At 43.6% G+C, this 13,639-nt stretch overlaps 1 protein-coding gene across 1 annotated transcript; it reads right to left on the reverse strand.

Moving 5' to 3' along the window:
- Positions 1–529: 529 nt before the first annotated feature.
- Positions 530–12,882, reverse strand: tada2a (transcriptional adaptor 2A). The gene is made up of 15 exons (XM_046294232.1): positions 12,462–12,882; positions 11,483–11,589; positions 11,305–11,364; positions 11,076–11,167; positions 9,185–9,342; positions 8,549–8,637; positions 7,825–7,897; positions 7,634–7,697; positions 5,331–5,374; positions 3,360–3,470; positions 2,734–2,805; positions 2,418–2,550; positions 1,938–1,981; positions 1,501–1,580; positions 530–1,155 (listed from the first exon to the last, which is right to left on the reverse strand). The coding sequence occupies exons 1-15, from the start codon at positions 12,484–12,486 to the stop codon at positions 970–972; spliced, it is 1,338 nt and encodes a 445-aa protein (XP_046150188.1). The 5' UTR covers positions 12,487–12,882; the 3' UTR covers positions 530–969.
- Between the last annotated feature and the right edge of the window lie 757 nt (positions 12,883–13,639).

A 13,639-nucleotide genomic window follows, 5' to 3' on the forward strand; every position in this document is an offset into this window, starting at 1 on the left:
TTCCAGGCCCAAGGCCTCCATTTCAGGAAGCAGCCTCCTCCTTATCATCAAAGGAGGGATCTGGGGCATTAATCAGATTGTAAGCGCTGCTCTGACGTGCTCTGACGTGACGCCACTACTCTGATAATGCCATCAGAGTAGAGAGAGGGAGAGGCTGCTGGGCTGGCTGGATCTAGGTGGTAGTTCTCCCTCGTCACACCAAAACGTATATTCATTTAACATCGAAGTAAGATTCGAGGATCAGTTTTACATCTTAAAGAATAAGGTTATATGGATGGGGGAGGGGGTCTGAAACACTTCATGTATACGACCTCCAGACCCACTCCACTGGCAGAGAATGAATCAAATCAGAGATGGAGCCCATTGTCAAACTGGGAGTCTGGGAGAGGTGTCACTAACAGGACCTGCTTACATAAAGCAACTCAGCACTGATGCTATGATGGAAAGTTGGTTATCATGTAATAGAATTAATAAAACAGGTAACTGCTATTACACAATAATAAGTAAAATACTACACCATATACTGTAATACTTTTTACATAAAACATTTTATTACAGGAGAAATAAATACACTGTTATTTTCTTATCTGCTGCTGTGTCACTGACAATAAAGTACTGTACAAATAGGAAGGTATGTCAGTTTGGTTAGAAGTTAGAACATATACAAGGCAAGACTGATGCAAAATGTAAGACCTGAAGTTGATGACAAATTTAGAGATACGATAGAAAAACAAACATTCAAACAAAGGAGGGCCATTGAAACTTAGTTCTCACAGCACGTGACAACATCATTTCACCAAAACAACATGAGTATAAAATGTATCAGTTAGTGTCCAGTCCAGCCAAGATCCCTGCTGGAACAGTCCTGACTCTGAATGGGTCCCAAATTACACCCGGCTCTGGTCAAAAGTAGTGCACTATATAGGGGAAATGGTCCCATTTAGGACACACCCTGTCTCTCAGGCTGGCCTAGGCTTTGTTGATGTAGCCCTCCTTGATCAGGAAGTCGTAGATCTTGCGTGTCTTGTTGACGTCGATCTTGATGAGTGCCCGGGCCTGTGCCAGCCGTAGACCACCCTGCCGCCTGCACTCGTTCAGCAGAGCCTGCTTGTACTCCAGGTAGGCACCTGGCACCAGACGCACCACCTGGCACAACTGCAGACAGCCACAGGAGAGACACCATGTTACATCAACACAATACCAGTCACCATGACCCACTATGACCCCAACCCGCTGTTTATGACTGCGTCCCAAATTCCACTGTATTCCCCAAACTTGTTCCTGGAGAGCTAATGTAATGTTGATTTTTGCACCAACCCCAATCTAGCTGGCCAATAAGGTGAATCAGATTAGTCAAAACTCGGGTTAGAGTGTACTACTCAAAGTAGTGCACTATGTAGGGAATTCATGTTCTTTCCTGGTGGGGCTGAGAGCCTTATATCCAGAGATCCTAGAATTAATATGTAATAGAATGGATTTTATATGCAATTCTATTTGTACCTCTTTCTCCCTGTCGTTGAGCTTCTCTGTCCCTGGCAGGCCAGTCAGGTTGAGAGGAGGGGCGCATCTCCTGCCTGTTGCTGTGGAACAATTAATCACACACATTTAAACTGACATAAAACCTGACTGTTCTGTTGTTTTAAATGACAACCTGACAGGTTGAGGAATCCAGGTAATCTGTTTTGTTGGAAAATAAAGACAAATTAGTGTAAATGGATGGAAATGACTGAGTGTACATAGATGTGTCCTACTTGTGCACTGGAGGTTACAGAATGACAACGGAAAGATAAAGCTAGAGACAAAAACACATATCCGTCCTGTTTGTCGAGCGTATTTCTGAATGAGCATCTCTGAGAATGCATTAACGTGACTCCACCTGTTGCCATGACAAGAAAAGTCGGCGAGAAGGGAGGGAGCGGGAGATGAAGAGTCCTTACCTGATGTAGTGATGGTGGTGACAACAGGAGTGATACCAGCGTCACTGTGAAGTGAGATAATAAGTGTCACTACAGCACACACACAATTCTCACTCTCTGAGATCCTCGTCCAGAGAGAGAATGAATCATCACACACACTAGCAGTTTTGTTCTTTTTCTTCATGAAGAATAATTATCAGAACTTGGAGAATACCCAAGAGCTGGGCTTAAGATAAGTAGAGCTATTCTTGTTTAAAAAAACAAATAATCAAGCACTACTTGTTGCCGTTAGAGCCAAGCACACAGTAATAAACCAGAGTAGGTGGGTGGTATCTCAGTTATAGTCCGGTGCTAGCACCCCTAATTCAACTAGTCAACTTATCAAGCCCTTGATTAGTGGAATCAGATGGGCTAGTGATTGACGTGAACATGAATGTACAACCACAGGATCCAGAGGAATGGATAGTGAAACGCCGCACAAGAGTAAGGAGGAAGGATTACATGGCAGCCTGTTTGCTGAGCCACTGCTGGCAGGCCCGTCCGTCCTGAATGTACTGCAGCACATCAACTAGCATGGTCCTCTTCCTCCGCTCGTCCTCCCTCACCTGCTTCACACGCTCATACACCTTGGCACCTGCAGGGGGACACAGTGGAGGGAGGGGGTTACTGGGGCAGTCAGTCAGCCTTGGCTGACACAAGGGAGTTACTAATGAGGCTCGGGCTGTGTCCCAAAATGCACAATTTTCCTACAAATTGTACAACTTTTTAGAGCTGTATGGGCCCTGGTGATGGGGTTAGATGGGTAGACTGGACTCACTGCAGAAAGACTGGATGCCTGCTTTCCTGTACTCCTGTAGCCTGCCGATCTCTCTCCTCAGCTCAAACTCCACTGAAAGACAAGGAGGACGAGGTCAATGAGGCCTGTCCACACTCACCTCACTACAGACAGGCGGACAGACAGACAGGTGGACAAACAGAAAGGCAGACAGAGTGAGAAACTCTTTAACCCTCAGATCTGTGCTTCCCAACATCAGAGCTGATCAGACCAGAGTTGTAGCTCAGGTAGGCTCTACGGCTTTTCTCTCTGACACAACAATGGAGTAGCGCCATGCTATTCTGAAGCCCCAGCCCTTTAATCAGAACGAGATGATGTCTCATCCCCAGACACAAACAGAAATGCACAGACACACGCCTCTCACTCAAAGAGAGTTCACACATCCAGTCACCCCGTTGGGGTCTGCTGCTGCGTTGGGACTGGAGATAATCTGACTGGCTCATTACCACGCTGATGACCTTAGTGTTACCCACAATATTAAACACAGGGGAACACTGGATGTGTGACTGCTCTCTGTGTAGACCAGAGGGGGAGGGGTTGGAAGAAACAATTATATTGGTGTTAACATCAAAATGTCTACATGTACAATATCATAATGTTAAACTCACATGCATGACTCTCTATGAACTTGTCGTGTTCGATGGGGCCCACCACCCTGGCAAAACGTCTCATAGCATCATACAGATCCTGTACCTCCTTAGGGTAGCGACGCTCCAGAACTGGAAGACAAAAACACAATGGTCATGTGATATGTAGCTGTTATTGTAGAGCAGGGCTGCCCAACCCTCTTCCTGGAGATCTACCATCCTGTAGGTTCAGTCTAACCCTCCTCCTGGAGATCTACCATCCTGTAGGTTCAGTCTAACCCTCCTCCTGGAAATCTACCATCCTGTAGGTTCAGTCCAACCCTCCTCCTGGAGATCTACCATCCTGTAGGTTCAGGCTAACCCTCCTCCTGGAGATCTACCGTCCTGTAGGTTCAGGCTAACCCTCTTCCTGGAGATCTACCGTCCTGTAGGTTCAGGCTAACCCTCCTCCTGGAGATCTACCGTCCTGTAGGTTCAGTCCAACCCTACATACCGGACTCAACCAGTTAAGGTCTTGGTGAGCAGTTAATAACTAGAATGAGTTGGTAAATTGGAGTTGGACTGTAAACTTGGTAGATCTCCAGGAAGAGGGGCTGGCAGCCATGTTATAGAGAATATGACAGCAGTGATCTGTATTGGAGATCTGTATCACATTCAATATTGTTAGATTAGAGGCTTTTGCGGAACACCAGAGGAGGAAATGTCCAGACATCGCACATGGAGTGAGCCCCTTGCATCAATGAGATGGCCGATGTAAAAGCTCCCCCGATGGGCAGGTCACCCCATACCACCCTATTCCCCTCACCCCCCTTCAAGGGCTGCTGCTGCTCTCCTTTCAAATCATTGCTAGTGTTTGTGTCCCAAACGGCAGCATATTACCTATTTATTCAAAGCCACTTCATACTTTGTGCCGTAAGAATCTACCTGTATACCTATGGTATATATTGAGTGGACTCTGGTGGCTTTGCAGACATGGACATTTCTTGGATAGTTCTATATTGTGTTCACAGTGAATGTGGGGTAGTAGTATGACAGCAGCTCAAGGCTGGTGGCCCGCACATCTGTGTCTGTCTTCAAGCTGGCAGCTGAGTTCCTCATTGATTTGGGGGCTGTACAGTGATAGGAACGTGTAGATAGCAGCGAAACACACACAGGTAGAGTCAATGTCCTGCTGAGCGAAGTCAAAGATTTGAAACACTCCATAACAGGAATGGACTGGTGGTCCTGAGGTACTGATGTCTATAAGGGGAGTGAGACTGTTGGTCAAACTGCCTGGAGCAACAGCATGATCAGACCAGGCACGACACTGGCTTGGAAACGGCTTCTATTACCGTGACACACACACTTTGACAGTCTCCATGACAACCAGGCTGCAGCTCCACAGCAACTCTGGGTTCTCTTTTGTCTTGAAAGACTAGAGATAAGAGGAGAGAGGGGGAGGAGGTGGGCTGTAGTGACTGGAGGCTGGTAAATAATAAATAAAACGTAAGGGTGTCCTCCTCCACCCATAAAACTACAGCCAATTTCCCAGGGCATGACCTGGATATAGCACTGCACTGGGAAGTAAAGGAAAAAGAGGACTGATTGGACACATCTATTCAGGGAGTCTCTTGCCTTCCCATCTTCCATGAATAAAAAGTGGGACATGAACATCGATTATATTACCAAGCTAGATGAAACGCTGCCCATGGAGAGGGGATCAATAAGAGCTCAAAGCTCCAATACAGTTGGTCATTAGACCTGCAGTGTTCATTTCATAGGCATCTATTCATAGTGGAGCAATAATTATGCTGTGGCACTCTGGCACTCGTCGCACTGGTCTCAGCGTCCATCGTAAATAAGAGCACTGGCAGTGCCTCCGGGATCACAGGTTACTGTTGATCATTATTGCAACCATGGATACATAACGCATATTCAGTCTGGGTGTTATATTAATGCCTGGTCTGCTGGTGGTTCTGCAACCCAGCTCTAATCTGTTAGGAGAGCACTTACTCTGAAACTTCCTCAGGTTGATCAGTCCATGGTCCCGGATTATCCTGGAAGACACACAACATTAATAAGGACACCGTCCATTGGTAAATACCAGCAAACTCTCAGGCTGGTAGAGTGAGTGAAAACAGTAGTGGATTTAGACTGACATTAATTGAATGAGTGATGGTAGCATATAGCTGTTGAACCTGAACCACATAGCTTGAAGTTGTGATTGTGATATAGAACAGCTTTGCAACAAGTAGCCTTCCTGTGATGTTAAACAGGACCGGACAGTAAGGCCTACTGCGTCTGAACTCTGTGGCCTGCAGGTCACTGCCTTGGGCCTTTGCCATTAGACCACTCCCAAGTGGCGCAGCGGACTAACATGCTGACCAGAACAGACACGTCGCGTGCGCCGCAAAATAAATGTAGAAATCCATGTTATTCAATTACTGCACCCACACTGCTCCCGCACGCCAACGAGAGTCTGCAACGCCAAGGGCTAAAATATTTCTGACGCAGATCGCGCTGAAAGTCCTGCCTCTCCCATCTCCTTATTGGTTTATAGAAGCAGGTACACACGTGCCATCTCCTCATTGGTTATACCCACGTGGGTGATTGAAAGACCAAATGTTTTGCTGGTTGTCGTGGTAATACTGTGAATGTGTAGATGCCAATCGCCATATAAGTTCAAAGATGAAAAAGCCTGGAAGGAGGAAAGATGACTAGAAACGATTCGGTTGGCTGTTTTATGTGTGGATTAATTGTCGGAGTAGAGGACCTTGTGCATTTCAGGTAAAATAACAACAAATGTTTATATCCCAGGACAAATGAGCTAGCAACAGGGCATCCTGGGTGCTAGCTGTCACCAGAGACTCTGGGTTCGCGCCCAGGCTCTGTCGCAGCCGGCTGCGACCAGGAGGTCTGTGGGACGACGCACAATTGGCCTAGCGTCGTCCGGGTTAAGGAGGGTTTGGCCGGTAGGGATATCCTTGTCTCATCGCGCACTAGCGACTCCAGTGGCGGGCCGGGCGCAGTGCACGCTAACCAGGTCGCCAGGTGCACGGTTTTTCCTCTGACTTCCGGGTTGGATGCACGCTGTGTTAAGAAGCAGTGCAGCTTGGTTGGGTTGTGTTTCGGAGGAAACATGGCTTTCGACCTTCGTCTCTCCCGAGCCCATACGGGAGTTGTAGCGATGAGTCAAGATAGTAACTACTAACAATTGGATACCAAAATTTGTATAAAAAATAAATAATTTGCTAGCAACAGCAAGCTAGCTAAATAAGACACATTAGCTAGCAAGTGCAAGCTAACTAGCTAAATTGCCATACATGTTTAATTATTTTTGACCTGTCCCCAAATTAATGTCATTGGTTTAGAGTTTGCTTTGATATTTTAACCTGCATGTCGGGATCGCGTTTGGTGTAGGGGGACAAAATAAATGTATGCACAATAGCGCATGCACGCAGCCGGTTTGGGTTCTGTGTAAGGCACTGCATCTCAGTGTTAGAGGCGTCATTACAGACCCTGGTTAAATTCAACCAGCCGTGATTGAGTCCCATAGGGCGGTGCACAATTGGCCCAGCGTCATCCAGGTTAGGGTTTAGCTGGGGTAGGCGGTCATTGTAAATAAGAATTTGTTATTAACTGACTTGCCTAGTTAAATAAAGGTTAAATAAAATACAAATGTCACCAGCTGAGGGTAGGCTAGCAGTGTTTGCATCCCAAATGGCACACTATTCCCTACATAGTGCACTACTTTTGACCAGGGCCCACCAAAAGTAGTGCAATATGTAGGGAATAGGATGCCATTTGGGACACGCATGCATGGTCCTGGGAGCTCTGGCCAGCTAACATACAATACCTGCCCACATGCCATTCCACAGAGTTAGGGGAGCAGCAATTCGTTAAGTCCGATTTAATGATGGATGTATTACCACATGAATGGTCTGACCACTGTGGCCAAGACCAGTACTGACGGACGGAATGTAACAATCCATGAACATCTCAAATTCATTTAAAAAAGGTGGCCAGGTCAAACAATAATCAAATTTGAGTTGTCTAATGTTTAAGCCTTTCAGCATTAATAGCAACCGGTGATTTTGAACCATTGCTTCAGTGATTATCTCTTTAACAGGCTAGTGTAGAGTGTTATGTTACTTGTGTAGGTATCACATTCCTGATTTTGAAAAGCAATTAAAATGTTATTGTGGCAACATTTGCAGAGTATTACAGGCATATGATAAAGGGCAAAGCTTCTAAGAATTTTGAGCTGAATAAGTCCATTACATCTTTATAGTTAAACGCAAAATATTTCAACTTACTTCTTTCTTCTTCCTCTCTCCTTTAACCTTGAATGGTATATGTCAACAACGGCAATCTTCAGCGCTAGAAAGAACCAGACAAATGTCAGACAAGGCAAGGATGATATTAAAACACAGTACATGTACAATAAACATAAGCAGGGTTGGACTTTTCTCTCAATTCAAATACAATGATAGCACTTTCAACTCACCATGTAGTATGTCTGAGTCATCATCCACAAAATCAATGTCTTTCAGATCCCACTCAGCATAGTTGTCAAATTCCTAGACAGGATGACAAATAGCAGGAGAGAATCACAGAGGTACAAGGAGATGAGTCAGAGTACAATAAGACTGCAGTAAGGCAGCCATCAGGAGAAAGCGTCTGCTAAATGACTTAAATGTAATGTAATATCTTCATTCATACATGGGTGGCAAGGGTTCTGTCTTGGTGATCTTTAAGTACTTCCTATGATTCCAATCATAATATGCCAAGAGTATGAGAACATACTCATTATGACATGGGGATATGTTCTTGGAACATGCAGAACAGAAAAATGGAATGTCTATGTCCGACTATGTCTCGTGAGATTGGAACTACTAAAAGCATGGACGCTTTAAGAGGTTGAGCAGGGTGGAGGAGAACAGGGGATTGCCGACAGAGATGGCCGCCTCGCTTCGCGTTCCTAGGAAACTATGCAGTTTTTTGTTTTTTTACGTGTTATTTCTTACATTAGTACCCCAGGTCATCTTAGGTTTCATTACATACAGTCGAGAAGAACTACTGAATATAAGATCAGCGTCAACTCACCATCAGTACGACCAAGAATATGTTTTTCGCGACGCGGATCCTGTGTTCTGCCTTACAAACAGGACAACGGAATGGATCCCATGCAGCGACCCCCCCCCAAAAAAAACGACCCTAGTTCCTCTCACCTCCATGAAGTCTGCTCTGGCAGGCATGTATCCAGCCATGTCTCGAGACAACAGGGAGTCAAAGGTGGGCCTGGGGGGGTCGTCAGTGGCTGGGAGGAAAACCAACAGAGTATTTTTACCTAGTGATCTGAAAAGTCCGTCATGACAAACATGGCAGTACAGTAATCAAGTTATTACTGTGTAAGAAAGAAAGCATAAATGAGGAACAATGTAGTTGCATATCAGATAAATGAAAAAAAGCCATGTATTCCTCCCTGCCTTTATCAGCTGGACATCAAATCAAATGTGTGCTGAATACAACAGGTGTAGGTAGACCTTACCGTGAAATGCTTACTTACATGGCCTTAACCAACAATGCATTTCAAGAAATAGAGTAATGAAAATATTTACCAAATAAACTAAAGTTAAAAAATATAAAGTAACACAAAATAACAATACTGAGGCTATATACAAGGGGTACCAGTACCGAGTCAATGTGCAGGGGTACAGGTTAGTCGAGGTCATACACAAAAGCATATCCTAAATCGTATTTGTTGTGTGGCTTAAGAATTCTACTATAACTTGTGACAAACAAACCCTCCTTATTACTATGCAGGGAGAAGTCCAGAGGAGTAGGTGTGTTGTGTGTATACTGACGTTTGAAGGGAATGGCTGTGTCTGCAGTACGAGCCTCCTCTATCTGTCTGAGGTTGAGCAGGGTGGAGGAGAACAGGGGATTGTTGATGAAGTTCTTCATGTAGTGGGCTTCACACTCCTCCTTGTTTTTGGTGCGCATCTGATACGCCACATCCTGCCTGTGCAGAGTCAAACAGGAAAGTGACAGTTATGTTTTTGTTATCAACTTGAATGTGTTTATATTGATATGGGCAGACCGTACAAGTGAGGGATGCTACAGAACAAATCAGACTGCAAATGGCAACTCGTCTGCAAGTTTGTAATACAGTTGAAGTAGGAAGTTTACATACAGTTAGGTTGGAGTCATTAAAACTTGTTTGCCCAACCATGCCACAAATGTATTGTTAACAAACTATAGTTTTGGCAAGTCGTTTAGGACATCTACTTTGTGCATTACACAGGTAATTTTTCCAACAATTGTTTACAGACAGATTATTTCACTGCATCACAATTCCAGTGGGTCAGAAGTTAACATACACTAAGTTGACTGTGCCTTTAAACAGCTTGGAAAATTATGTCATTGCTTTAGAAGCTTCTGATAGGCTACTTGACATAATTTGAGTAAATTGGAGGTGTACCTGGGGATGTATTTCAAGGCCTACCTTCAAACTCAGTGCCTTTTTGCTTGACATCATGGGGAAATCAAAACAAATTGTAGACCACAAGTCTGGTTCATCCTTGGGAGCAATTTCCAAATGCTTGAAAGTACCTCATTCATCTGTATAAACAATAGTACGCAAGTAATAAACACCATGGGACCACACAGCTGTCATACCGTTCAGGAAGGAGACGCGTTCTGTCTCAAAGAGATGAACGTACTTTAGCGCGTAAAGTGCAAATTAATCCCAGAAGAACAGCAAAGGACCTTGTGAAGATGCTGGAGGAAACAGGTACAAAAGTGTCTATATCCACAGTAAAACGAGTCCTATATCGACATCACCTGAAAGGCCGCTCAGCAAGGAAGAAGCCACTGCTCCAAAACCGCCATAAAAAAGCCAGACTACGGTTTGCAACTGCACATGGGGACAAAGATTGTGCTTTTTGGAGAAATGTCCTCTGGTCTGATGAAACAAAAATAGAACTGTTTGGCCATAATGACCATCATTATGTTTGGAGGAAAAAAGGAGAGGCTTGCAAGCCAAAGAACACCATCCCAACCGTGAAGCACGGGGGTGGCAGCATCATGTCGTGGGGGTGTTTTTTCCTGCAAGAGGGACTGGTGCACTTCACAAAATAGATGGCATCATGAGACAGGAAAATTATTTGGTTATATTGAAGCAACATCTCAAGACATCAGTCAGGAAGTTGGCGGCAGCTTGGTCGCAAATGAGCCTTCCAAATGGACAATGACCTCAAGCATACTTCCAAAGTTGTAGCAAAATGGCTTAAGGACAACCAAGTCAAGGTAATGGAGTGGCCATCACAAAGCCCTTGACCTCAATCCCATAGTAAATGTGTGGGCAGAACTGAAAAAGTGTGTGTGAGCAAGGAGGCCTACAAACCGGACTCAGTTACAGCAGCTCTGTCAGGAGGAATGGGTCAAAATTCACCCAACTTATTGTGAGAAGCTTGTGGAAGGCTACCCAAAACGTTTGACCCAAGTTAAACAATGCTACCAAATACTAATTGAGTAGATGTACATTTCTGACCCACTGGGAATGTGATGAACGAAATAAAATCATTCTCTCTGGTGATCCTAACTGACCTAAGACAGGGAATTTTTACTAGGATTAAGTGTCAGGAATTGTGAAAAACTGAGTTTAAATGTATTTGGCTAAGGTGTATGCAAACTTCCGAATTCAACTGTATATGACATTTGAGCGAGAGAGTCAGAGAATGTGTGTCTACTTACCAGTTCCCAAAGCCACAGTCCATGACTGCTTCCAGAAGGGCCATCTCCTCCTGTGCTGTCCAGCTAGGTTCCAGCACAGGGAAGTCTGATGTCTGTGTGAAGGAGGAGGCACGGTATTGAGCATGATCACAAGCTTGCCAGAAGCATACTTTTGGTAAATAATGGATAACTGAAGAGTCAATATTCTATATGTTAATCAGAATGGACATCACAATTTCCAATGTCTTACCATGATTTCATACTTGTGATTACTCTCATGTTTCTTGAACTCAAACCCTCTGGTAAAACACTGTAACATATTTGGATTAAGTAATTCAAGTGTCAGTAGAGATGCAAAGTTATCAAGCTAGGCAAAATGTATAAACAGTTTCATGCACATGCCCGAGGAAGCAATGTGAGCCCCTCACCTGGAGACAGAGAAGGAAAGGTGAGGGTCCACACTCTGCACATTTTATATAGGGTTCCACCAGGTTAGATGAGCAACCTCGACATGGGGGCTTGTCAGAAGGGTCATCTGAAAGACATAAATCGGCATCCATGCGCATGAAGGCGTAACAGCTAGCTAGCTAACCTGAAAAATGTCCTCGGTGTATGCTGCCAGCGTCGGGCCATTGAGGGCACAGGGAAGAAAGCACTGAAACTCTTGTGTGCCCTGATACGAAGTCAGGAATGTTTGCATCATTGAGAAGGGTGAAGAAAGTTGGACAGATCTCATCGAGGCACATAAGGATTGTATGAAGGCGCTTGAATTCAATAAAACTCCATATTAATAAGTGTGTCGTTGGTGGCCGGAAGGAGACCTGGGATATTCCTCATTTATACTGCAACCTGAATGGAAGATGCGCTGGCACTTGTTCTGCTAATTAGAATTAAATGCATGTCCTATGAATAATACTTTTAAATGGGGTTATCTGAAAATAAGTCAGCGTTATGTCGCAAAACTTGCCAGTTTTACTGGTAAGAATACGTAGACTTTAGATACTGTAAATCCTCTTAAAATGTGTTATTGGTCAGATTTAAAGCCAGCATCAAATTTAGCAGTAGCTAACAACACGGTTAACGTTGGCTAGATAATGTAGCTAGCTAGGTACTTCAAGTCGGAAGCTAGGAGACAATTAAGTGATGGATTAGTTAGCTGGTTGAATGGATTAGCTACATGAAAGAAACTGATACATATAGTTTAGCTAGCTAAATGGCTAACTCTACGCTAATTGTTAGAAATCTCACTAGCTGAGCTGCGTTGCCTTCTACCTAGCTAACGTTAGCTAGCTATGTAGCACGACGAGCTGAGCAATAAGCTAGTTAGATGGATGCCGATATTTCGTGCAAACTATTTAAGCCGTATTTGTACGCTGTTTTTAACTGTGCATTTTAGTCAACACTTACTTCCAAAAGATGCCAAGTGGTCCATAAGATCAACCAAACAGCTGAAGCCTGGATTTGTTGTTTGTTACCAATGTGTATTGCTTCGCGTTCGATTAAGCGTGTCTGAAAACGCAGCGTTGGCGCAACTTTGTTGATTCTACACATGGAACACACCTACACTGTTTTGAGGAAAATGGTACGCATCAGCGTCATCTTGATATGTGTGCAACAAAACTTCAACATTCATCTTCTGCTACCATTTCTGTAAACCCGTCTACGCATACAATTTGATGCATTTGTTCGATAAATCCGAACGCGCTGCAAGTTGATGTAACGTTACATTTGGTGTACCAATACGCAAACACTGTCGGTATCATTGAGGGAAAATATGGGTAGATCAATGCACAGCATTCGCGCAAGCATTCGTGCTGCACCGTTCATGCTCAAAAATAAATCAACTTAAACTAACTCATGTATCTGCAACCAGAGTGGGGACTACCAGGGTCATTAGTGTTATGCTGGACATTATTTAGTGTAAAATATAAAGTTAGATGTCCTTTGAAATAAAAATACAAAGATATGGATCTCAAAGGGAATTTTATTCATTTTGACCATTTTGTTTTCATTGGATGTTGGCGTTTTTGACATGTCCCCATTTGCTAATTCATCAACTTAAACGAGAAATATAAGCAATTAAACAATATAAATATTCCAAGTATTTATTCATTATTTTATAGTCCTACGTAAAATATCTGTCATTTATAATTTTTTCTCTCTCATTATTATTATTATTTCTTCCTCTGTGTCCCTGATGCCACTTTCCACCCTGTTAGTTTGCAGTAATACTCCTTTAAAAAAACACAATGATATCACATTCAGGAAGTGTCAATTATCAACACCCGATTTTAATCTATATTTTAATGTTTCATGATGTTAGTCAGTATGTCTCACTCTTACATTTCCACCCTGTTAGTCTACATTAGATGAACATATTATAAAAATGTTGAATTTCAAAATATTTGTATTTGTTATTTGACCTTTATTTAACTAGGCAAAATATGTTTGACATAAAAGTTAAAATTCTCTTCAAGTGTATGGCTAACTTAGCCTCCAAATTTCCATCCTGTTAAGTTGATTGGAGTCCACCTGTGGTAAATGTAATTGATTGGACATTGTCCATAGAAGGTCCCACAGTTGGC

This window comes from Oncorhynchus gorbuscha, linkage group LG13 (assembly GCF_021184085.1).
Source record: "Oncorhynchus gorbuscha isolate QuinsamMale2020 ecotype Even-year linkage group LG13, OgorEven_v1.0, whole genome shotgun sequence".
NCBI classification, from domain to species: Eukaryota; Metazoa; Chordata; class Actinopteri; order Salmoniformes; family Salmonidae; genus Oncorhynchus; species Oncorhynchus gorbuscha.

Bases quoted from the DNA above. Each gene is read 5' to 3' on its own strand.
- tada2a (XM_046294232.1), bottom strand. From the start codon at position 12,486: ATGGACCACTTGGCATCTTTTGGAA. The intron at 3,471-5,330 runs GTAAGTGCTCTC...TTTGTCTTCCAG, and splicing joins CAACCTGAGGAAGTTTCAGA to TTCTGGAGCGTCGCTACCCT. The intron at 2,806-3,359 runs GTGAGTTTAACA...CTTGTCTTTCAG, and splicing joins GTTCATAGAGAGTCATGCAT to TGGAGTTTGAGCTGAGGAGA.